At 50.4% G+C, this 22,356-nt stretch overlaps 1 protein-coding gene across 3 annotated transcripts in view; it reads left to right on the plus strand.

The window, feature by feature from the left end:
• The window catches only part of WWP2 (WW domain containing E3 ubiquitin protein ligase 2), a 181,078-nt gene that overhangs the window by 152,835 nt on the left and 5,887 nt on the right, over positions 1-22,356 (plus strand). For 2 of the 3 annotated variants that reach the window (XM_050773320.1, XM_050773321.1), the window contains 7 exons: positions 4,350-4,524; positions 12,029-12,083; positions 16,076-16,157; positions 16,751-16,879; positions 17,774-17,849; positions 18,131-18,510; positions 20,585-20,744. In XM_050773320.1, coding sequence (XP_050629277.1) covers positions 4,350-4,524; positions 12,029-12,083; positions 16,076-16,157; positions 16,751-16,879; positions 17,774-17,849; positions 18,131-18,510; positions 20,585-20,744 — 1,057 coding nt within the window. The remainder of the gene's footprint in view (positions 1-4,349; positions 4,525-12,028; positions 12,084-16,075; positions 16,158-16,750; positions 16,880-17,773; positions 17,850-18,130; positions 18,511-20,584; positions 20,745-22,356) is intronic. The other variant, XM_050773322.1, reaches the window with a different exon arrangement.

A 22,356-nucleotide genomic window follows, 5' to 3' on the forward strand; every position in this document is an offset into this window, starting at 1 on the left:
ATTAGCAGACAGAAAAAAGAGACTTGGTGAAAAGAATATAGGAAGCTGAAAAACAACTTTGGAAAGGAAAATCAAATTATAATTGATATCCTCAAAGATTTGGAAGAAAATAATGGCATCTGTGCAACAAGAACAGGAGGCCATGAAATGGACCAGGCAGAAAACAAGAGCTTTTAGAAATTAATATATATGACAACAGAAATGAAAAATTCAGTAGAATTGTTGAAAGATAAATTTGGGCCAGGCACGGTGGCTCATGCCTGTAATCCCAGCACTTTGGGAGAGCGAGGCAGGTGGGTCACCTGAGGTCAGAAGTTTGAGACCAGCCTGGCCAACATGGTAAAACCCCATCTCTACCAAAAATACAAAAATTGTGCCAGGCGTGGTGGTGCATGCCTGTAATCCCAGCTACTCGGGAAGCTTAGGCAGGAGAATCGCTTGAACCCAGGAGGCAGAAGTTGCAGTGAGCCGAGATGACGCCAATGCACTCCAGCCTGGGGTCACCGAGTGAGACTCTGTCTCAAAAAAAAAAAAAAAAAGAAAAAGGAAAAAAAAATTTAACATCTGAAGAATAGTTCTTTAGCAAGAACTTGCTGAATAGCAAGAAAGAATAGAGAAACAGGCAATAGGAAATGATTAGAAAAGAAAATTGCCAGGACTGAAGTATCCAGATTCAAACAGCTCACCACATGCCTAGCCCAGAGGACAAAAAAAGACTCACCCCAAGGCTCATCTGATTGAATTTCCAAGTGTCAAGAGACAACCTCAGAACTTCCAGTGGGAAAAAACAGAGTACCTAGAAAGGGTCAGGAACCAAGAGTGCCATCCTTCTCAACAGCTGTAGAGCAGGACCTTCACAACTCCGATGGAAAATGATTTCCTGCTGGGCGCAGTGGCTCAAACGTCTAATCCCAGCACTTTGGGAGGCCAAGACAGGAGGATCGTTTGAGTCCAGCAGTTCAAGACCAGCCTGGGCAACATAGTGAGACACTGTCTTTTCGAGAAACAAAAAATTAGCCCAGCATGGTGGTGCGTGCTTGTAGTCCTAGCTATTTGGGAAGCTGAGGTGGGAGGATCACTTAAACTGGGAGGTTGAGGCTGTAGTGAGCCATGATCATGCCATTGCACTCCAGCCTGGGCAACAGCAAGACCCTTTCTCAAACAAAAAAGAAAATGATTTCCTGTCTAGAAATCAACTTTGAGTTATTTTAACATTTGAATGTGAGAGTAGAAATAAAGGCATCTTCAGACATTCTGGGCTTCAAAAAATTAACCTTGATACATCCTTTCTCGAAAGCTACTCCATGATTTATCCCACCACCAAATCCCACCAGGAAGCCAAGAAAGAAGAATGAATGGGATGCGAGACACAGAGAACTTAACCCCAAGGCCGTGGAATCTCCCAGGAGGAGGAGAAGGGAAGGCGAGTCAGGTCAAGGACACAGAGCAGGTGTAAGATGGACACACAACTGTCCACGTCAGATGAGGGAGAGATGTGGCCGAGAGAGCAAGGCCACTGCCAGGCCACCTGTCCTGTCTGAGAATCTGGGGATGCGTCAGTGATAGGTTCTTGAAAACCACACAGAAGGCAAAAAGGACATTCTTACCTCCAGAAAAAAGAAAAAAGTTGTTACAAGTAAGGAAATATACTTACAGTATTCTACATTGTCATAATCCAAACTCTGAATATTGATTTAATGGTGATTTTCCATATTGAGGGGACGAGGGGAGGAGATAGTTGAGGGATGGAGTACAATACCTACATCCTCATTCCTCATCTTTGGTAGTGGAAAGTCCATAAGCGATAGCAAATAGGGCAACCCCCCCCCCCAAAAAACAAAAACAAAAACAAAAAAACAAAAACAAGAAATCATGAGCCAGGCTTGGTGGTGCACACCTGAGACTACTCAGCTACTCAGGAAGCTGAGGCTGGAGGATAACTCCAGCCCAGCAGTTCAAATCCAGTTTGGGGAACATAGTGAGGCCCTGTCTCTGTATTAAAGGAAAGACAAAAAGCAATGAAATAGGCATGTTATTTAGAGACACAGATGTACACATATACTAGTAGAAGCAACTGAAAGTTGAAAGTGGTTGTCCATGGGGAACAGGAGTCAGCAATGGGGCAAGAGACTGTGGTTTTTCATTATATTCCCTGCAGTCCTGTTTGTGTTTCAAAACTATATACATATGGCTTTGGGCCAGGTGCAGGGGCTCACACCTGTAATCCCAGCACTTTGGGAGGCTGAGGTGAGAGGATTGCTTGAACCCAGGAGTTTGAGACTAGCCTGAGCAACACGGGGAGACTCCCATGTCTACAACAATGGTGGCTCACGCCTGTAATCCCAGCACTTTGGGAGGCCGAGGCGGGCGGATCACAAGGTCAGGAGATCGAGACCACGGTGAAACCCCGTCTCTACTAAAAATACAAAAAATTAGCCGGGCGTGGTTGTGGGCGCCTGTAGTCCCAGCTACTCGGGAGGCTGAGGCAGGAGAATGGCGTGAACCCGGGAGGCGGAGCTTGCAGTGAGCCGAGATCGCGCCACTGCACTCCAGCCTGGGCGACAGAGCGAGACTCCGTCTCAAAAAAAAAAAAAAAAAAAAACTAGTTGAGTGTGGTGGTGCATTCCTGTGGTCCCAGCTACTCAGGAGGCTGAGATGGAGGATTGCTTAAGCCTGGGAGGTAAGGCTGCAGTGAGCCATGATCCTACTACTATACTTCAGCCTGGGGTAGACAAATTATGAGAAAGCTAGGAAGGTTCCAGATTTTTGTGAGTCTTGCGTACTTACTAAAGGATTTTGACTCAAGGGCAGTGGGGAGTCAATTGAAGTGTTGTTGTTTTTTGAGACAGGATCTCACTCTGTGGCCCAGGCTGGAGTGCAATAGCATAACCATAGTTCACTGTAGCCTTGACCTCCCAGGCTCAAGCAGTCCTCCTGCCTCAGCCGCCCAAGTAGCTGGGACCAAGGGCGTACACTCCACCACCCCCAGCTAATTTTTAAAAAATATTTTTGTAGAGATGGGGGTCTCCCTCTGTTGCCTTGGCTGGTCAATTGAAGTTTTTGAGCAGGAGTGTGACCCAAGGGTTCAGTCTAGTGGTTTACTCTGATGGCTGTTTATAGGCTGGATGGAGTGGGGAGGTTAATTCCAGGGCAGGTGCAGTAGTCCAGGGGTGAGGTGATACAGATCTGGACATAGGAGTGGAAAATGGAAAGTCAGAGGCAGGGAGACAGTGAAAAAGCAGTAGTCAGGCTGAGTGATTGACTGATAGCAGTGGGAATGATGTTGGCCTGGTTTCATCCCTGGGAGGAGAACTGACACGAGGAAACTGAGGAAAGACCTGGGTGTGGGGACAGAGCTGTGGCATTCAATTGAATGAAGGGTGACAGCCAGTCATGAAGGTGAGGCACTCCAGCAGGCAGAATCCAGACAAAACCTGGGAACTGACTGTGGGTCCTAGGAACCATTTGAGGGAAAACCATTTTTAGGGAGGCCTTGAGTTAAAAAAAAAAAAAAAAAAATCATTGAGGCCAGGTGCAGTGGCTCATGCCTGTAATCTCAGCACTTTGGGAGGCCGAGGTGGGGGAATCGTTTGAGTCCAGGAGTTCGAGACCAGTCTGGGCAACATGGTGAAACTCCATCTCCACTAAAAATATAAACAGTGAGACTCTGTTTCAAAACAAAACAAAACCAAAGACCATACAACATGTTTTCATTGGCGCCTTATATCAGGAGAGTTTCAGTTGCAGGTAACAAAAGTTGTTATCAAAGTTGGCTTAAATAATGAAGGCAATGTATTGGCTCATGTAATGGAAAATTCTAGATATCCTGATTCCAAGTGAAGCTTGGGCTACTCAACAATATCACCAAGGAATTGGCTTTTCTCCCATTTTTCTGCTGTGCCATCCACTGGGTCAACTTCCTATTGTCTCTGGGTCCTAAATAATAGCCAGTGGCCCCCAGGACCGCATGCTTACACAGTCATATTCAGAAAAGATGAGCGACTGTTAGTTTTCCTAGATTTGCTAGCAGAAGTCCTGAGACTGGCTGTGGCTGGCTCAGCATACGTCACATGTGCACTTCTGGTCCAGGCAACCATGCAGCTCTGAGGTTGGGAACAGAGTCAGCTTCCCCAGAACCACATGGATCCCCAAATTAGAAATTGAGAGCTAATGGCAAGGAGGGATTGGGTGCTGTGGAGGCAACCACAGATGTCTGCTATCGCCAGCTAAGCCCCAGCAACCTCTGTGACAGGGCCTGCCTGGCTGTGCTAGGCATCCTGAGACTTTTCTAGAATTGAGGGATGGGAGTGGGGTTGTCATTATATTCATTCTGAGGTTCCTGTTTCCAGCTGGGAAAAACGCACAGATCCCCGAGGCAGGTTTTACTATGTGGATCACAATACTAGGACCACCACCTGGCAGCCTCCGACCGCGGAGTACGTGCGCAACTATGAGCAGTGGCAGTCGCAGCGGAATCAGCTCCAGGGGGCCATGCAGCACTTCAGCCAAAGATTCCTCTACCAGGTGAGAGGGCAGGCGCTTGGCCTGAGGTGGGGGCGCCTCCCTGCCCTTGCGCACGTGCAGCCTCACCGCGTTCTCTGTTTACCTGCTTGGTGAGCAGGGAAAACAGCGTCTGGCAACGTCAGCGCTCTGCCCCTGGAGATTTCACTCATCACAGTGAAATTCCTCAAATTCCAGCATTCCTCACTCAGCAGCTCCGTGTCTAGCCTCTGTGTTTAAGGAATCAACATGTCTAAAACTGAGTTCCCCATCTTTCTTCCAAGACCGGCTTTCATTTCTGCCCCCTTCATTCAAGTCCATTTTCCCTGACTTGCACCCTGAAGGTCAGCTTTAACTTCTCCCATCCCTCACCTTTCCAGATCAAAGCAATCACCAGGCAACATAGTCAGACCCCCGTCTCTTAAAAAAAAAACACAAAAAACTGCTACTGTTTTTTGTTAGATCTTTATTATCTGACAGATTCTCAAGGATGAAAGATCCTTGGGCTCATCTAGATCAGGGATTGGCAAATAATAGTCCATGGGCCAAGCTGGCCTGCCACTTCATTTTGTTAATAAAGTTTCATTGAAACATAAGAACACCCAGCAGTTTACATATTATTGGTGGCTGCTTTCGTGGTACAAAAGAGTTGAGTATCACAATAAAGACTGTAACTCAGAAATCCTAAAGTAGCCTAAGCCTACTGTCTGACCCTTTGCAGAAAAAGTTTATCTTTAGTCTAGCTGAGCCTCCTGTCTGGTGCTTGATCATCTTCTGCCCCTTCCCATCTGAATTGCTAGAGCAGCCTCTAAGTTCTTCTCTCCATTGACCTTCTCTCTCTTCCAGTCTATCTGGCCTATTTCCTCCAGAGCAGTCTTCAAATGTTATTGTCATTGCATCCATTTACTGGCTCAAAACCTTTTGTGGTCATTACCTGAAGAGTAAATTTAAATTTTCTTTTCTTTTTTCTTTCTTTTTTTTTTTTTTTTTTTTGAGATGGAGTCTTGCTCTTTTGCCCAGGCTGGAGTGTAGTGGCACAGTCTCAGCTCCCTGCAACTTCTGTCTCCCAGGTTCAAGCAATTCTCCTGCCCCAGCCTCCCAAGTAGCTGGGATTACAGGTGCCCGCCACTACACCTGGCTAATTTTTGTAGTTTTAGTAGAGATGGGGGTTTTACCATGTTGGCCAGGCTGGTCTTGAACTCCTGACCTCAAGTGACCTGCCCTTCTCAGCCTCCCAAAGTGCTGGGATTACAAGCATGAGCCACCATTCCCATCAACATTTAAATTTTCTTTTCTTTTCTTTTCAAGACGGAGTTTCGCTCTTGTTGTCCAAGCTGGAGTGCAGTGGCACAATCTCAGCTCACTGCAACCTCCACCTCCTGGGTTCAAGTGATTCTCCTGCCTCAGCCTCCCAAGTAGCTGGGATTACAGGTGCACGCCACTATGCCTGGCTAATTTTTTGTATTTTTAGTAGAGATGGGGTTTCACCATGTTGGGCAGGCTGGTCTCAAACTCCTGACCTCAGGTAATCCTCCCACCTCGGCCTCCCAAAGTGCTGGGATTACAGGTGTGAGCCACCACGCCCGACCCACATTTATATTTTCTAGTCCAGAATTCTGGGTGCTCTGGTTTCAAACTAACTGCCTGAACAGTCTCCCATACTGTGTCCCTTTGGGAACCCTCCCAGTTCCACCTGCTGGAGTCTCCATCCCATTAGAGAGTCCACAGTGACCTGGACTTGGGGAAGCCCAGCCGCACAGCCTCTTTGGTAGGGAGACGTGGGACTGCCAAGTTGGCTGATTATCTTTTCTCAGAATACTTTAGGTGTGAAGGTTGGGATCTATAGCAGAACTAACACAGGGTATGATGGTGCCTTCCAGGCTGGAAATGTTTTGAGCTGGGCCCCTGACCTTTTTTTTTTTTTTTTGAGACAGGGTCTTATTCTGTGTCACCCAGGCTGGAATGCAATGGCATGATCATGTTTATTGCAGCCTTGACCTCCTGGGCTGAAGCGATCCTCCCACCTCAGCCCCCTGAGGTAGCTGGGACTACAGGCATGCACCACCACACCTGGCTCATTTTTCGTATTTTTAGTAGAGATGGGGTTTTGCCATGTTGCCCAGGGTGGTCTTGAACTCCTGGGCTCAGGCGATCCACCTGCCTTGGCCTCCCAAAGTGCTAGGATTACAAGTGTGAGTCACCGCACCCAGCCGATGGACCTCCGACTTTTGATCATCAGCCATAAGTCACTGTAGCATCTCCCTTGGTTAGTTCTGTCTGTGGGGATGGATTGCTCATCATACAGGGAGGAAACCATGGAGGGCCTCAGTTTCCTTAGCAGGGGTCAGCAGAAAGTGTGGTGTTTGTCTTAGTAAGTTGCCTGCAGGGTCGATGGTCGTGCCTGTCTCCAGCCAGGGCCCCGCTGTCTAGCCCAGTGCAGCACTGCACACTTTCTTGGGCCAGGCTTCCCACCCATGCCTGCCACACATGCCTGACATCCAATTCTGGCATGTTTCAGAATTGGATGGAATCTTCGTCTTTCACCACATTTCAGTGATTGCTCCTTTTGAGCTGGGCCCCAAAGATTTTGCCTGCCATTTTCTTGGGTGGCTGTGGCTGCAAAACTGGGAAGGTCTGGGGCATCTTTCTTCTTTGACCTATCTGTCTTTTGACTTAGAGACAAGGACATATTTTAGGAGTTTCACATGGTTTTTGTCTGCCTGATTATCCAACTTTTCTCATTTAAAAAAAAAAAATTGAACTGAGTATTCTGATACACACCTGTAATCCCAGCAACTCGGAAGACTTGGGGGTGGGAGGATCGCTTGAGCCCAGGAGTCTGAGGCTGCAGTGACCTATGATCGTGCTACTGCACTCCAGCCTGGATGACAGTAAGATCCTGCCTTAATAAATGAATGAATAAAATAAGATGCATTAAAGCAATTCTTTTCCCCCTTAATAGCCACCAATTAGGTTCTGTAGGTTGATCAAGATGTTGGTGTGTGAAAGGGAAGAGTCCCAGATTCAGGAGCTCACATCTGCCTGGTCTTTTGGAGTCTTCCTTCCTTTTGCCTGCCTCTCTTAGCAACATTATTCTGGGTTTTTAGAGATAGAACTTTGACTTGGAGGGTTCCCTAGAAGTAAAAATTGAACACTAAAAAATTGTTCTTTCTGAATACGCTGAAATGGTTTTCTCAGCCTCGCTGGGGATGTGGGAGGGTTCTGCATGGAGGTGATGGTTACCTTTTCTCCATGAAACAAGACTCATATTGAAAAATGTGGCAGGAATCTTTCTTTGGTCTGCTTTCAATGTCTCTCTGTTGATTTTCCTCCCCCTCTGGCATTGGTTTTCTCCTCTTGTTTGCTATGGTGCCATGTCCTGGTTACAAGCAAGAAGGGTTGCTTTCATATAGTTATTTTGGGGTTTGGCTTAGGCCCAGAGTTTGACTCGGAAGACTTAAGATCCAATACCAGACTAGCGGCCTCCCCTCCTCCTCTTGCTGGGCTTCAACTGAGACCTTGTTCTTCTTTGCTGTACTGCAGACACCACGAAATAGAGTTCAAAATGGAAATCAAGGGAATCCCAGATTGCAGTCTCCTGTAATTCCTTCCTGCTGTCTGCCTCAACACACACCTATTCCAGTTCCTCTAAATTCTAGTTCTTAGTTTTTCTGCCATGTTTCCCTTTCCTAACTCACGAATGTGCTAATGTTGCCCATGATCATCATGTATCTTTTCGTTTGCTTGTTTCACCCTTGCAGTTTCCTTTTGCCGTCTTGTGTCGTGTTCCTGCTAGGACCCACTGAAGATGCCCGGCACAGCCTTGCACGTTGTGCTGTTGTGACGGGACCATCACATGGCCGGCAACTTCTGGGGCATCTCTCTCTGCGGTATTGAAACAGATTATTTTGACCGGGCGCGGTGGCTCACGCCTGTAATCCCAGAACTTTGGGAGGCTGAGGCAGGCGAATCACTTGAGGTCGGGAGTTCGACACCATCTTGGCGAACATGGTGAAAACCCGTCTCTACTAAAAATACAAAAATTAGCTGGGCGTGGTGGCGGGCACCTGTAGTCCCAGCTACTTGGGAGGCTGAGGCAGGAGAATCACTTGAACCCAGGAGGCAGAGGCTGCAGCGAGCTGAGATCGCGCCACTGCACTCCAGCCTGGACGACAGAGTGAGACTCCATCTCAAAAAAAAAAAAAAAAAAAGAGGAAAAGAAACAGATTATTTTTTGGCTCTTAGGGTGTGGAGTCCATTATCGAGAAACAGACAACTTGTTTCTTACTTTGCAGAGAGCCCCTTGCATTGAATTCTCAAGAACCTGGATTTTGTTCTGCGTCCGTCTAGTACATCCTTAAAAAAAAAAATGCCCGCCTTCCACACTGCAACCTTTATGCCCTTCCCAGACCTTTCTTACCCTCAGCTGTATTTGCTAGACATTCTTCATTTCTGAGTTTGTATCTTAAAATATTACTGGAACTTCGTGCTTAGTTCCCAAGGGACTTGAACTCTCATGAGCTCTCTGGCTCATGGCCTGCACCCCAGATCTCCCAACCCAGGGACCATTATGCGGGAAGAGGATTCCAGTGTTCTTTTCTGTTCCTAGTGATAGAGAACGTCCAGGATCTCCCTTCTGGCTGCAGAGTCCTGCTTTCCCCCATCTACATCCTTTATCTGCTCCAAGTAACACCTTGACATCTCTCATTTTAGGGGAATGTGGTAGAAGAGGAGGGAGCTGGTTGGCCCATTGGAGATGTGGGGTTTTTGGCTTTTGGTTTTCTGGCCATGATGCATAGTTTTTATTTTTCATTTCTCCTTGTTCACGTCCTCCCTTCTGGCTTTCTTTCTTTTTCAACTTGTACTGTGTGCCTGAGGAAAGACGTATCCAAAATCGTCAAGTGCTTCGATTTAACAATAAGAAGTAAATTGTTGTGAGGATCAGCTCCCATTGATTCTGATTTTATCACGTTGGTGCAAAAGTAATTGTGATTTTTGCCATGACTCCTTTTTTTTTTTTTTTTTTTGAGACGGGGGTCTCGCCCTGTCACCCAGGTTAGAGTGCAGTGGCGTGATCTCAGCTCACTGCAACCTCTGCCTCCCGGGTTCAAGCGATTCTCCTGCCTCAGCCTCCTGAGTAGCTGGGATTATAGGTGCCTGCCACTATGCCTGGCTAATTTTTGTATTTTCAGCAGAGACAGGGTTTCCCCATGTTGGCCAGGCTGGTCTTGAACTCCTGACCTCAAATGATCTATCCGCCTCCGACTCCCAAAGTGCCAGGTTTACAGGCCTGAGCCACGGCACCCAGCTGCCATGACTCAATGGCAAAACCACAATTACTTTTGCACCAACCTAATATGTGTTGTTTGTGTTTATCAGTCTCTGGTGTCTCTCCCTTTCCTATCTGCCTCCTCTTCTCCTCGAGTCTTATAGGTGTGTGTGGTGGAGGGGTGCGGGGGGCGTTCTGATAGAATAATCATCAGGATACCAAGGAAATTTTTTAAAAAACACTTTAACTAAAGAGCCTACGTTGCATAAAGGCCGAGATTTTTTTTTTAAAGGCAAGGATTCAGAAAGGGGCTGATCAGTATTTTCTGATCCTAGTTCAGTGCTAGTCAGGGGGGCTGTCGATAAAGACCTTTTTGGTCTGTTGATTCGTAGAATTAAGCAAAAGATGACCGTGCCCCCGTGGAAGCCAGGTTGGTACCAGCTGGTTGTCGATTTCCCATGAGAGCCCTGAACACTTTACAGGTGATCTACTCACTCCAAAACAAGACCTGAAGCAGCAAACACTTTTACACCAAATGCGTCCTCTTTTAATGTCTTAAAATAACCTTTTCTATAGTCCTTCCCCTTTGCAAGGTCATTGCTGTAGCTCAGCACTTACCAAGTGCCTTTGGCTCCATGATGTAGAATACGTGTGTTTTCACATTTGTTCCCATGCCTCTGTTGCCGAATGTTTTTAATGTGTTAACTACAAAACAGAGTTGGATTTTATGAGATACTGTACCCTATCTCCCCCAACCCCCCAACACACAGACACACGCCCACATGACTTCTGTGAATTCGGGAGCTTTTTTTCAGTAATGATTCAATATGATTTGCGATGGAGAATTTTAAGCTCGAGATCAATGATAAGGGACCCTAAATCAAGGTGAGCTTCCCCCACCTCCATGCACTTGCGTTCTGTGTGGGCGGGAGGCCCTGCCCTGAAAGGGAGCTCCGTCCTATCAAGGAGCCTATGGTTTCAAGACTTAAACATCTTTGTTGGAACTTGCTTGGAAGAGGGGCCTGTGTTGCCACCTTGGAAAGAAAGTTTCCCTGTCTTTCAGCTGGGGGTGTAGGGAGGGCTGTGGAAGGGGGCTTGCTGGCAGTTGAGTTCCACCAATGTTTTCTCAAGCTGAGACTGAGCCCATTCATCCTCCTGCCCGTGTGTGGCTCCGGCACCCCCAGACGGGGCCAGCCCAGCAGCCTGAAGTCCGCATTTAGAACTTGATCCCCTCTTATAACGATCACATTTTAGTAAGTAAAATAAAAATGCTTCAGAAAGAAAAAAAAGAAAAGAAGAAAGAGGGGAACAATACTTGTTTTATTTAATGACCAGAACTTTTTGACAGCACCCCCCTTCCCTGCAGGATATGAGAACTCCTGGTCCACTGCAGTCCATCCCCAGGGACCTCGAAGCAGAATTTGGCTGAAGGGGGTGCGGGGGGGATTCTAATGTAAACAGCGACCCTGAAGTCCTGGAGCCGGTGGCCCCTTCTTTCCCGTCTCCCCTTCTGTCTTGCTGCCCCGCCCCCAGCCCCAAACCCCCCCCCCCCCCAGACAAACACAGAACACTGAGCAACTTCAGGTTCAGGCAGGGGAGGAATAAAGGTGCTTTGTGAAGGGGAAGGAAAACATTCCTGGGGGAGGTGAGGGCTTGGGGCATGAATGTGCCCTCAGTCTGGGTGGACACTGCACACCCAGATGGGAGGTTGGGGGGGACGCTGAGGTGGAGGGAGGAGGGCCAGGCCCCAGCCAGGAAGCTCTGGGCGTGGGCAGGGCTTGTGGGAATGATTTCATTGGAAAGGCCTGCGATATTTTTTCCCCTCCTGCGTGTGGTTCTTGGAGAAAGTTGGAGGTGGTGGTGATTTCAGTCGCCTTGGCCGCCTCGAGCCGGAGCTGAGCGGAGGCACTGGGCCGAGCCTGCTTCCCGGGCCTTTCTGCCCCACCGGGGCTGCTCCCTGCCTCCACCACCCTGGCACACCTTCACCAGCGTGCCGTCTCCTCCCCATCGCTCTACCATTTCCAAAACTCACTTGGGCCCTCCGTGCACAGGGTTCTTTTTTGGTTTTTCTGTAAAAATCAAAACAAAAACCAGAGACTTTTGAGAGGAGCAGATGCTACCTAAAGTCCCACTGCATTCCCTGCAGAGCGCTCAAATGCGGAAGCGAGTCGTTGGCATTTTTATTTTTTATCGATTGATTTATTTTTTCACCAGTGGCTTTTTGTAACCTCTGTGTTCTGCTGTGTTTCTTGTGTTTAGTCTTCGAGTGCTTCGACTGACCATGATCCCCTGGGCCCCCTCCCTCCTGGCTGGGGTAAGTACTGAGTTCTCTTCCCGGCCCTCGGCCTTCTGTCAGCCACGGTGCTCTGTCCTCTCCTCCCGCGTGTCCTCCTTCCCTGTTCCTGTCCGTCTGTTTTCCATCTCTCCCCTCTCCAGCACACTCTCTGGGCATGCCCCGCCACAGCAGTTACAGCTGATGGAGCCGGGCGGCTGGGAAAGTAACCAAGCTCCACCGAACCACTGGAGCATCCACCAAACCCACCATCGCTAAAGGAGTGGGACCCTAAGAAAGATGTCCCCGAGCAGCTGGGGGACTATTGGGCTTTGGTCTTGAGTTTCAAGGTGTCTACTCAAGTGTCCATGCTACACTAAGATATTTTGACACTGCCGAACTCCCACATGGATTTGTTTCAGGTCTGTGACCATATGCTTGGAATGATCCACCTTAACACATCTTGCTTTGCAGCTGAGATGTTGGCGGACTTCGGTCTAATTTTGACTAATAGAAGCCACCTTTTTATTTCTGACATAGCTGTGAAAGAGGCCAGAGGCAAGCAGATACGAGAGTTGAATGCCAGGTAGTGACTCTGGAAACGCATCGCTGCTAGTTAATAACGCCGTGTAGATTTCTCCTCGCCCTTGGTAGCCGCCTCTTACCTATCCCAGGTCCTTGACGTGATTTGCTAACAGTGAGTTAAGGGATGGACACCCATGACTTAGGAGAGATTATAGGCTTCATGGCTATTCTAGGAAGGAGTAGCCATGCAAAAAGGGTCATTAGAGATGATGAGACTTAGCGCATTTGATAGAGAGAGCTGGGACAGAGTTTTATTTAATCTTGTAAGAGTCACTGGGAGCGGAAGAAGGCAGTTTTTGCGGGAACCAGCATGTGTTGCGTTTCATTTATGGATTAGGCCAGCAGAATACGGTAAACGTTGGTTTGGTGGTGTTGACAGATGGTGTGAAACTGGGAGGGGGTGCACTCGACAACAAAGATGGAGAGGTGCATCCTGGGAAGTTGACAATGATAGGATGGGCTTCTGATGCCTGGAAACGTGCAGCTTTGGAGCTGGACCTTCTCGGTGCAGACACATCTGCTCTCGGGTAGTCATTTAAGAGGTTGTGTCAACCCTCTTATACCTGCAGGGTACCACTTAGTGAATGAGCACTGCAGTCCAGGGTCCTAGAAGGGCCTTCTGGTCCTTCTGGTTGGAGATACCATTTAGTGAAGCTTCCACATATTTGTTGACTTTCAGCTCAGGGATCCCTTACGCAGACAGCTGCCCCACATGGCTCCCTGGATCAAAGAAAGGTCATTGGTATCTCAGAGATTGGCAGCAGCTCCAAAGTGAGAGAGTAAAACTCTGAAGACCCCGCCTCATCAGTAGGCAGGGGAAAATGCGTCAGATTAAACAAGAATCTGTACTGCTGTTTGGTGACCAGCGGCCTAGAAGCCGGGGACTGCTAGTGTGTTTCAGGCTCTGTAGAGGCAGGTGGTGTAGCGCAGTCAAGTGGGTTTTCATGCCAGTTCTGCTGAGTGATGGTCACCAGGTAAGCACAGCTGATGGAGACTTGAAAGCAGCTCTCGAATGCTAAGTGTGGAAATTTTTGAGATGGAAATGGAGGAGCCGTGGTCAGAGTCGATGCTGTTAATGAACAATCAGAAAAAAGCCCACCAAACTGTCATAGTCCAAACTTAAGAGGAAGAACATTCTGGCTAAAGGCCAGGGCTCCTTCTGAATTGCAGATCCTTGGGGATCTGTGTTGGCTGCCCCAGGGCTGTGGCAGGGGCCGCCTCCCCAGGGCTCGCCGAGAATGAACAGAAAGAACAGCCAGACCAAGTGAGAATGGCACTGAGCGGCAGCTTGCTAACCAAGCCTGCTGGTGTCCCTCTCTGCTGCCCCAGGAGAGACCCTGCATCTTCCCCACACACTGCTGTGGGACTCAGGACACCTCGGGTTGAGATCCACATCTGCCCTCGGTGGCCCTGACCCTGGGCCTGTGGCTGAATACGTCTGAGTCCATTTGCTCCTAAAATGAGGTCGAGCCGGTGTTCCTTCAAGGTCTTTCCCAGCCCCCTAACTGAAACTGAAGGCTGCGAGGCAGTCAGCCGGCCTTGGGAGGCCTCCACGCAGCAGCAGTGCCAGAAATGACGACACAGGCCTCAGGCCCGCTGGACAGATCCCCCTGGCCCTGTGGTTAGCCTTGGCTTTGGCCCTTAACAGGGCAGACATGAGGATCTAGTTCAAAGCAGTAGCTTCTGGGCTGGGAGCGGCCCCCTCCCCTGGAAACCTCTTGGGAAGCCTTCCTTCTGTGTGTTCTGAGGTGGTGGTAGCTCCCTGACAGCTCTGGGCACCTCCTGTTCTTTCTTTCCTTTTGTCTTCCTTTTATTTATTTTGTATTTATAAAAAAGAGATGAAGTCTTGCCATGTTGCCCAGGCTGGTCTCAAACTCCTGGGCTCAAGCGATCCTCCTGCCTCAGCCTCCCAAAGTGCTGGGATTACAGGTGTGAGCCACTGTGCCCAGCCTGTCTTTATTTTTATTTTATTGTATTTATTTGTTTTTCCAGCTTTATCGACGTATGATTGACAAATAATGTCTGTTTGTAAAATTTCAGACGAGTCATAGATACCAGGTAAGGCAGAGAGTGGGAGGGAGACTGAGGCCTGGGCTGGTGTTGGGAGCACTGCAGCTCGAGTCTTGGTAGGGAGTGAGGAGGGGGTTGTTGCTCTTTCCTGTTCTGCTCCTTTTTCAGCTTTCAGGTTCCCTGTAGCTTCTGGAACTGATTATTTTTTATTTCTTTAATGTTACTCTGTCTTGTAAAAGGAGAGCCATTAGCATCATTTGTTTTCGGGAGAGAAACAGATTTGAAGGCTCAGGAACTTCCTGGGAAAGGTGACCTCTTTTGGGCCAAGAGCTTTACCCCCTAGTTTTTTTTTCCCCTGTCTACCTGGAGCTGAGAGGTTACCCCTTTCCATCCCTCTCAAGGTCCAGAATCGCCAGCTCGGGTTGGGTCTGCCCCTGGAGCCCAGACTCCTCCCTTGGGGACCCCAGAGCCCTTATCAGTGTATCAGTAAAGGGCAAGACAACAGAGATTGTTGAGAGCAGAGGAAAAGTATATTTGTGCCCAGCCCCACTCTATGAACACTCCCCTGTCTCAAAGCACATACTTAGGTGTAAGAACAGGATAGGCAGGCCAGGCACGGTGGCTTATTGCCTGTAATCCCAGTACTTTGGGAGGCTGAGGCAGGAGGATCACTTGAGGCCAGGAGTTCGAGACCAGCCAGGACAACATAGCGAGACCCTGTCTTTATATATAAAAAAAAAAAGGTACATGTCTAAGAAGAGGCTGGGCAGTGTAAGTGTCCTCAGCCCCAGATATCATTTATTTGCTCATAAGCAAGAAAGAGATGTGCCAGGGTATGAGAGTTTTAGAACAAGACAGCCTGTAAGTGGGAGAAGAGGGAGAACTTGGAGGGTGCAGGGGCGCAGGGTGCAGAGCACTGATCAGAGAGGTGCGAGGGAGATGCAGCTACCCCATAAGGACCATGCCCTGTGGGACAGAGGCGCCCAGGTCAGCTGCATGCAGTGCAGAGGGTCCCAGGACCAGGGATCAGCCGTGAGGGACTTGGGTGGGGGGCCTGGCGGGTTGGGGACTGCCCGGCTTCCGTGCTGCACACAGCTGGGAGCAATTATGCCTCTGGTTTGAGCTGTGCTGCTCCCTCCGGGTGGCCACACCACCCCCTCCCTCCAACTGACCAACCAACCAAAGAAGTGCTTCATCTCGAGTTGGAAATGTGTCACACACCCCCCCTCGCCACCAACAACAACAAGAAGGAAGGACCCTCTTTGTCCCTTTCCCAGTGACAAGTGTGAGTGAGCTCGGCTTTGGCTGGTTCTTCTCTAACAGGCTGACAACAGGGAGAGAAACTCAGACCCAGCATCCAGGAGGTGGGAGCTGCGGGGAAAGGACACCGGCTCTCCATGTTTGAATCTGATGGTTCTTTCTTTCTTCTCATGTGGCAGAGAAGAGACAAGACAATGGACGGGTGTATTACGTGAACCATAACACTCGCACGACCCAGTGGGAGGACCCCCGGACCCAGGGGTAAGGACTTGGGCTGAGAGGGGGGCTGGGCCAGGCTGGGTCTCTGTGCAGCTCCAGCATTAGGCAGGTGGTTTTGGACTGCATCGTCCCAGAGGGCTGATGTCAGGGACCTGTAGCCACACACAAGTGTCTTGAGACTCTCACTACACAGATACACTGTTGGCCTGATGACAACTTAAAAGTGGTTTCTTAAACAGACCTTCCTGGTGGATGGAGGGTGGCCTGGCTGGCGGGTGTTGCTGGTCTCCATACTGATTGTGCAGGCTGCTGATAATTGCAAAAAGGTTGAGGGATCCTGGTTTCCCAACACCCCAAGTGAAGCCGTGCTGGGGCATGGAGTGTCTCAGGATTGCTGGTGGCCATTCAGTCCAGTGCCATCCATGCAGGGCTGCGTTTTTGGCCATGAGATATTAAATGACCTCTCTGTGCTGCAGAACTGTCCTCACGACTTGGGTCATGCTTCTTGGGTGCATGTCCTCAAGGTCCCTCATGGACCCTGCAGAGACAAAGCCACACTTTGAGGACCCAGCCTCCAACCACCAAGGTCCAGAAGGTGGGGCCAGCCCTTCACCCTTTTCTTCCCATGTTTCCAGGATGATCCAGGAACCAGCTCTGCCCCCAGGATGGGAGATGAAATACACCAGCGAGGGGGTGCGATACTTTGTGGACCACAATACCCGCACCACCACCTTTAAGGATCCTCGCCCAGGGTTTGAGTCGGGGTAAGGACTTTGTACAGGTAGCAGCAGCGTCCAGGAGCCGAGACCCAGGCCGTCCTTGTTCTGGCTCTGAGAGGCCCACTTTGGGCGGCCCCTGCAGTGCGTTCTACTGCCCTTACTGCCCTCTAGTGGCCAATGTTGATGTCATATTGAAGGGGATGGGAGGATAGCTTGAGTCCGGGAGTTTGAGACCAGCCTGAACAACATAGTGAGACCCTGTTTCTACAAGAATAAAAAAGATTAACCAGGCTGAGAAAGATGTCAAGACTCCATCTCTATAAAAAAAATTTAAAAATTAGCTGGATGCGGTGGTGCCTGCCTATAGTCCCAGCTATGTGGGAGGCTGAGGTGGGAGGATCCCTTGAGCTCAGGAGTTTGAGGCTGCCGTGAGCTATGATGGCACCACTGCACTCCAGCTCAGGTGACAGAGTGAGATCCTGTTTCTAAAAAATAATAATACATTTAAAATTAGCTCGGTGTGGTAACACACTCCTGTAGTCCTAGCTACTTGGAAGGCTGAGGTGGGAGGATCACTTAAGACCAGGAATTTGAGGCTGCCGTGAGCCATGATCACACCACTGCACTGCAGCCTGGGCGACAGAGCAAAACCTCGTCTCTAGAAAACAAACAAACAAATAAATAAGATGGGATGGGGAGGAAGGGACTATCCTGTTTATTCCAAGTGACACTAGTGTTATTTCTCTAAAAACAAGAAGTCTGGCTTTATTTCTAGATTCTCTTTTTCATTCTTCAAGGATCTTAATGACAGTCACTTCCTCGCCTTACATTACTCATCTTTAAATTAACATAGCACCAGCTTTCCTTAGGGTTGACAAAGACAAGTTGTTCATTTTCTGAGAAATGGCATGAACCGCCGAACACCTTTGCTCTTCCCAGGACGAAGCAAGGCTCCCCTGGTGCTTATGACCGCAGTTTTCGGTGGAAGTATCACCAGTTCCGTTTCCTCTGCCATGTGAGTTCTGGTACTGGGGCTCCCGTGGCAGCTGGGGTTATTGAGTTATTTTGGTGTGAGTTCCCGGCACAGCAGCAGGTATCGGAATGTTTGTGTCTTAGGTGGGGGCCAGACACTTGTCTAACCCCAAACTGGCTGTCTCTAGGAAGCGAGTTTTCATTCCTAGGGGACGTGCTGTCCCCTCCTGGCCCATCGGGCTGGGGGCTGCCTGTTCATACAGACAGGAGAACAGATGATCACTTGAGGCTCAATTTGAAGTTATTTTCTTTTTTTTTTTTCAGTCAAATGCCCTACCCAGCCACGTGAAGATCAGTGTTTCCAGGCAGACGCTTTTTGAAGATTCCTTCCAACAGGTTAGATCATGGTGCCTGAAACCAGGGCCAGGCCGACGCCCTCCTCCCAGCACCCCATCTCCTATCGCATGGCCTGTTAAACCCACACTGCAGACTTTCCACGGCATGTGTCTTGGTGACTGTGTCTGCTGGAGAGTAGGCCTTAGAGTCCCGTCCCTCCCGCCCCTGCCTGCTGTGAAAGGGAGAGTGGCAGGCCGGCCCGATGCTCTGTCTTCCCAGATCATGAACATGAAACCCTATGACCTGCGCCGCCGGCTCTACATCATCATGCGTGGCGAGGAGGGCCTGGACTATGGGGGCATTGCCAGGTGAGCTTGAGTGCCCTGGGAGGCTGCCCTGTACCCCGCTTCCCCAGGCTACAGCGTCCATGGCCAGAAAGCTGCCTGCCCCCTGCTCACATTCCCTCCCAAAGTTCTCATGCATCTTCAGGAGTGGGCACAGTGTGGCATTCAGAATACGTGAATCCGCCAGGTGCGGTGGCTCACGCCTGTAATCCCAGCACTTTGGGAGGCCAAGGCCAAGGCCAAGGCCTCCCAAAGTGAGTTTGGGAGTTCGAGACCAGCCTGACCAACATGGAGAAACCCCATCTCTACTAAAAATACAAAATTAGCCAGGTGCGGTGGCGCATGCCTGTAATCTCAGCTCATAGGGGAGGCTGAGGCGGGAGACTCGCTCCAACCTGGGAGGCAGGAGGTTGTGGTGAGCCGAGATCGTGCCACTGCACTCCATCCCGGGCAACAAGAGCGAAACTCCATTTCAAAAACAAAACAAATAAAAAACCAAAATACATGAATCCATGTGGCCAGTCCATTTAGCCTGGAACAGGGTCCTGGGGTGCCCTGCTGGGCTGGGCGTTAAGCCTTTAGTAACTGGGTCATGAGGCGACGGAGGACTCCCGGGAGGGGTGAAAGCTCAGTACAGTGGCTCTGTTATCTACCAGTGTGTCATGTTTCTGTATTTTAACAACCAGGCCAGCAGCATTTGGGCAGTTGAATATCAGGGCTGTGTGGTCATCCATTAGAGTTGACCCTGGGGTCCCCTCCCCTTAAGGCAGCCAGGGCAGGTGAAGTCAGGTGTCCCCATGTGGATAAGCTATGTCACGATCCACAGGGCCTTGAGCAGGGCTCAGCTGCATGTCACGTGTCTGGGGTCAGTAACACTGTAACGGCTTATGTCACCCTAAAAAGAGTCCAAAGCATTGTCTTGCCTTCACCCTGGTCCACCCATAAAAGTTAACAGGCCCTCTGGGAAATGCTGCCTCGGACGGCAGGGCAGAAGGGCCCCGGCAGAGAGAGGGAGCGCCTTGGCCTGCGGCGACCTCTCTGCTCGAGACCTCTCCCGGTGTGGGCATGTCTTCTCGCTTGGTGTTGGGTTAACTTGCTTCTGGTCCTCTGTTTGGTGGTGGCGTGGCCTTCTGCGCTGGCCCTGTGGATGGACTGTTCCTTTTTTCCGTGGTGACCTCCTCTCCAGGCTCTGCTTGGTGGGCTTCCCTGGTGTGGCCGCGCCCTGTGTGTGTCTCTCTCTGTGTCCTGCCAGTGGTTTTACCCTATGGTAGGTTACGTCATGCTGTTCTACCACAGGGTAGAACCACGGACAGGATACCGGGGCACCCTCTGCGTCGAAGGACTCCTCGTCTGCCCAGCCACAAACAGCCCAGCAGCCGGGGACTGGCCCCCTTGGGACGTCCCCTTGCTGGTTTAGCTCAAGCCCAAAAGGACTCTGAATTCATGCCTGAGGCTCGCACCCAGGGCACGGGTGTTGATTCAGATGAATGCTTGGAAGTGTGGGAATGGGGATGGTGTTGGGGTCTGGGGTGAAGGGAGGGCAAAGCGCAAGAGTGTGGCATAGCTGGTGGGTGTGAGGTTTCTAATCTGAAGGCAGCATGGATTACGTTTTCATGGATCGGGGTTGGGAATGTGGTGCTCTGTATTTACGTTATGTTGCCCACCCAGGTAGAGCGGAAACAGGGTAGTTGCTATTCAAACAGAACCTTTGCAGAAAAATTATTGTCATAAACACGCATCGTGCCCTTGTGTAGTGCACAGCCTATGCAACTGAGCATGGTGACAAGGACCCCCTTTCCATTAGAAGCTCTGGATATTGTGATGTAAAGTCTCGGAACACATCATCTGGGAGCCAACGGGGACACGTTTCCCCAAACATCATCCTCAAATGCAGTTGCCATTCTGTGTAGAACAGAGCCCACCCTGTTCACTGACCAGCTGTTCATATAGGTTAGCGCGGGTGCTTGTCACAGGGCTTGACTCCCTGGGACACGTGTCCCCAGACTACCTGAAACACAATGGTGGAGAGTCACAGCTCCTGTGCAGATGTGCACCAAGGAACCCATTATTCTTGTCTTTTCTTTCTCTTCCCTCACAGAGAGTGGTTTTTCCTCCTGTCTCACGAGGTGCTCAACCCTATGTATTGTTTATTTGAATACGCGGGAAAGAACAATTACTGCCTGCAGATCAACCCTGCCTCCTCCATCAACCCAGACCACCTCACCTACTTCCGCTTTATAGGCAGATTCATCGCCATGGTAAGGGGGCCCCAGGGGTCTGCCTGGTTCCCTCCTCTCCCTCCTCTTCCCTCTCCTGGTGAACTGTGCCAGGGGCACCAGGGGAATCTGCTCTTTCTCTGAGACCTCCAGGAAGGGGCAGCATTGGAGGAGGCCCTGGGCCTGTTCACCAGGAGGCAGCGTGGCGTGAACAGCAGCCCCCGTGGACTGGCGCGCCCTCTCTGGGCCCCACCCTTCGCCCCCATAGAGCTCGTAACCTAAAAATGTAAAAAGCTGGAGAGAGTTCTGGAGAAACCAGAGCTTTCTCAGTGGCTGTCCCGCAGGTAGTGAAAAGTTTCCACGCTGCTTGTATAGGACTTGTCGAGAGGAAGCCCAGGGTCTCTGGGCCACAGACTTTACTGAACATTAAATATGCGCTCTGTTGAGGGCCTTGGGATGACAGGGCCAGGTGAAAACACAGCTGCCCACCTGCTGCCTGTCTCTGGGAGGTGACACTGTCACGGCATTTGGGAACGTCCCACTGAGACACTAAGCCTTCTGGAAGGACATTTGGAGTCAACACTAGCTTAGAACAAAACCCTAAGTCTGTGGCCCAGAGACCCTGGGCTTCCTCTCGACAAGTCCTATACAAGCAGCGTGGAAACTCTTCACTACCTACAGGACAGCCGCTGAGAAAGCTCTGGCTTCTCCAGAACTCTCTCCAGCTTTTTGCATTTTTAGGTTACGAGCTCTATGGGGGCGAAGGGTGGGGCCCAGAGAGGGCGCGCCAGTCCACGGGGGCTGCTGTTCACGCCACGCTGCCTCCTGGTGAACCGTAAACTGGCTGGTGCAGGGTGTAGGGACGTATGTCAGAAAGTGGGCCAGTTCTGGGGAGGGGCTTTCCCAGCATCTGTATTTAACTGGAAAGAAGGACACGGTGTGAATAGGGAAAGGGAGGTCCTGCCACGTGCCCCCTGTTGAGGGTCTTGGGAGTGTGGAGAACCCGATTGAGAAGCGGGGACCAGCACGGGAGCCACATTCATAGCTTGAGAAGTTTCAGTTCTCACTTTCCTTCGCTTCTTCCCCTGCCTTCCTGAGCTCCCCTCTTAGGAGGACCCAAGTGTCCCAGGAGCCTGTGACTAAATATGGCCCTTCCCATCGTCGGGGAGCTCTTGGCCAAGGTGCTGGGCTCTGGAAGTGGGCACATTCTTCCCAGGTCTAGAGACCCGCCTGGCCCAGCAGCCAACAGGACAGACCGGTAAAACCCTAGACTATTACTCACCATTGGCCGCCAGCTCTCGCTGTCAGCGGTGTCTGCATTATTTTTGGCTGCCTTTGCCACCCACCCTGAGCGCCAGTGAGTCAGGGCTGCCACCTGGAGCTGCTCTGAGCAAGCCTTTTCTGTGAGCGTGGGACAGACCTTTGCTAGGCTGGGAGCCAGCCGGCCAGTGTGAGGGGCAGATGCGGGCCTGGACGTGGGTTCCCGCACCAGCTGTCTCTGCCCAGTCCCTGCGGTCTGCAGGGCAGGGTGGGAGTCCCTCTGTGGGTGCAAGTCAGGACAAAGGCGTTGTTTGCTCCCGAGGCCCTCCCGCTGCGTCCGAGGCAGCCGCTGCTGCGGTTCTGTCAGGGAAGGCGGGTGGCGGTAGCGGAGTTT

This window comes from Macaca thibetana, chromosome 20, assembly GCF_024542745.1.
Source record: "Macaca thibetana thibetana isolate TM-01 chromosome 20, ASM2454274v1, whole genome shotgun sequence".
NCBI classification, from domain to species: domain Eukaryota; kingdom Metazoa; phylum Chordata; class Mammalia; order Primates; family Cercopithecidae; genus Macaca; species Macaca thibetana.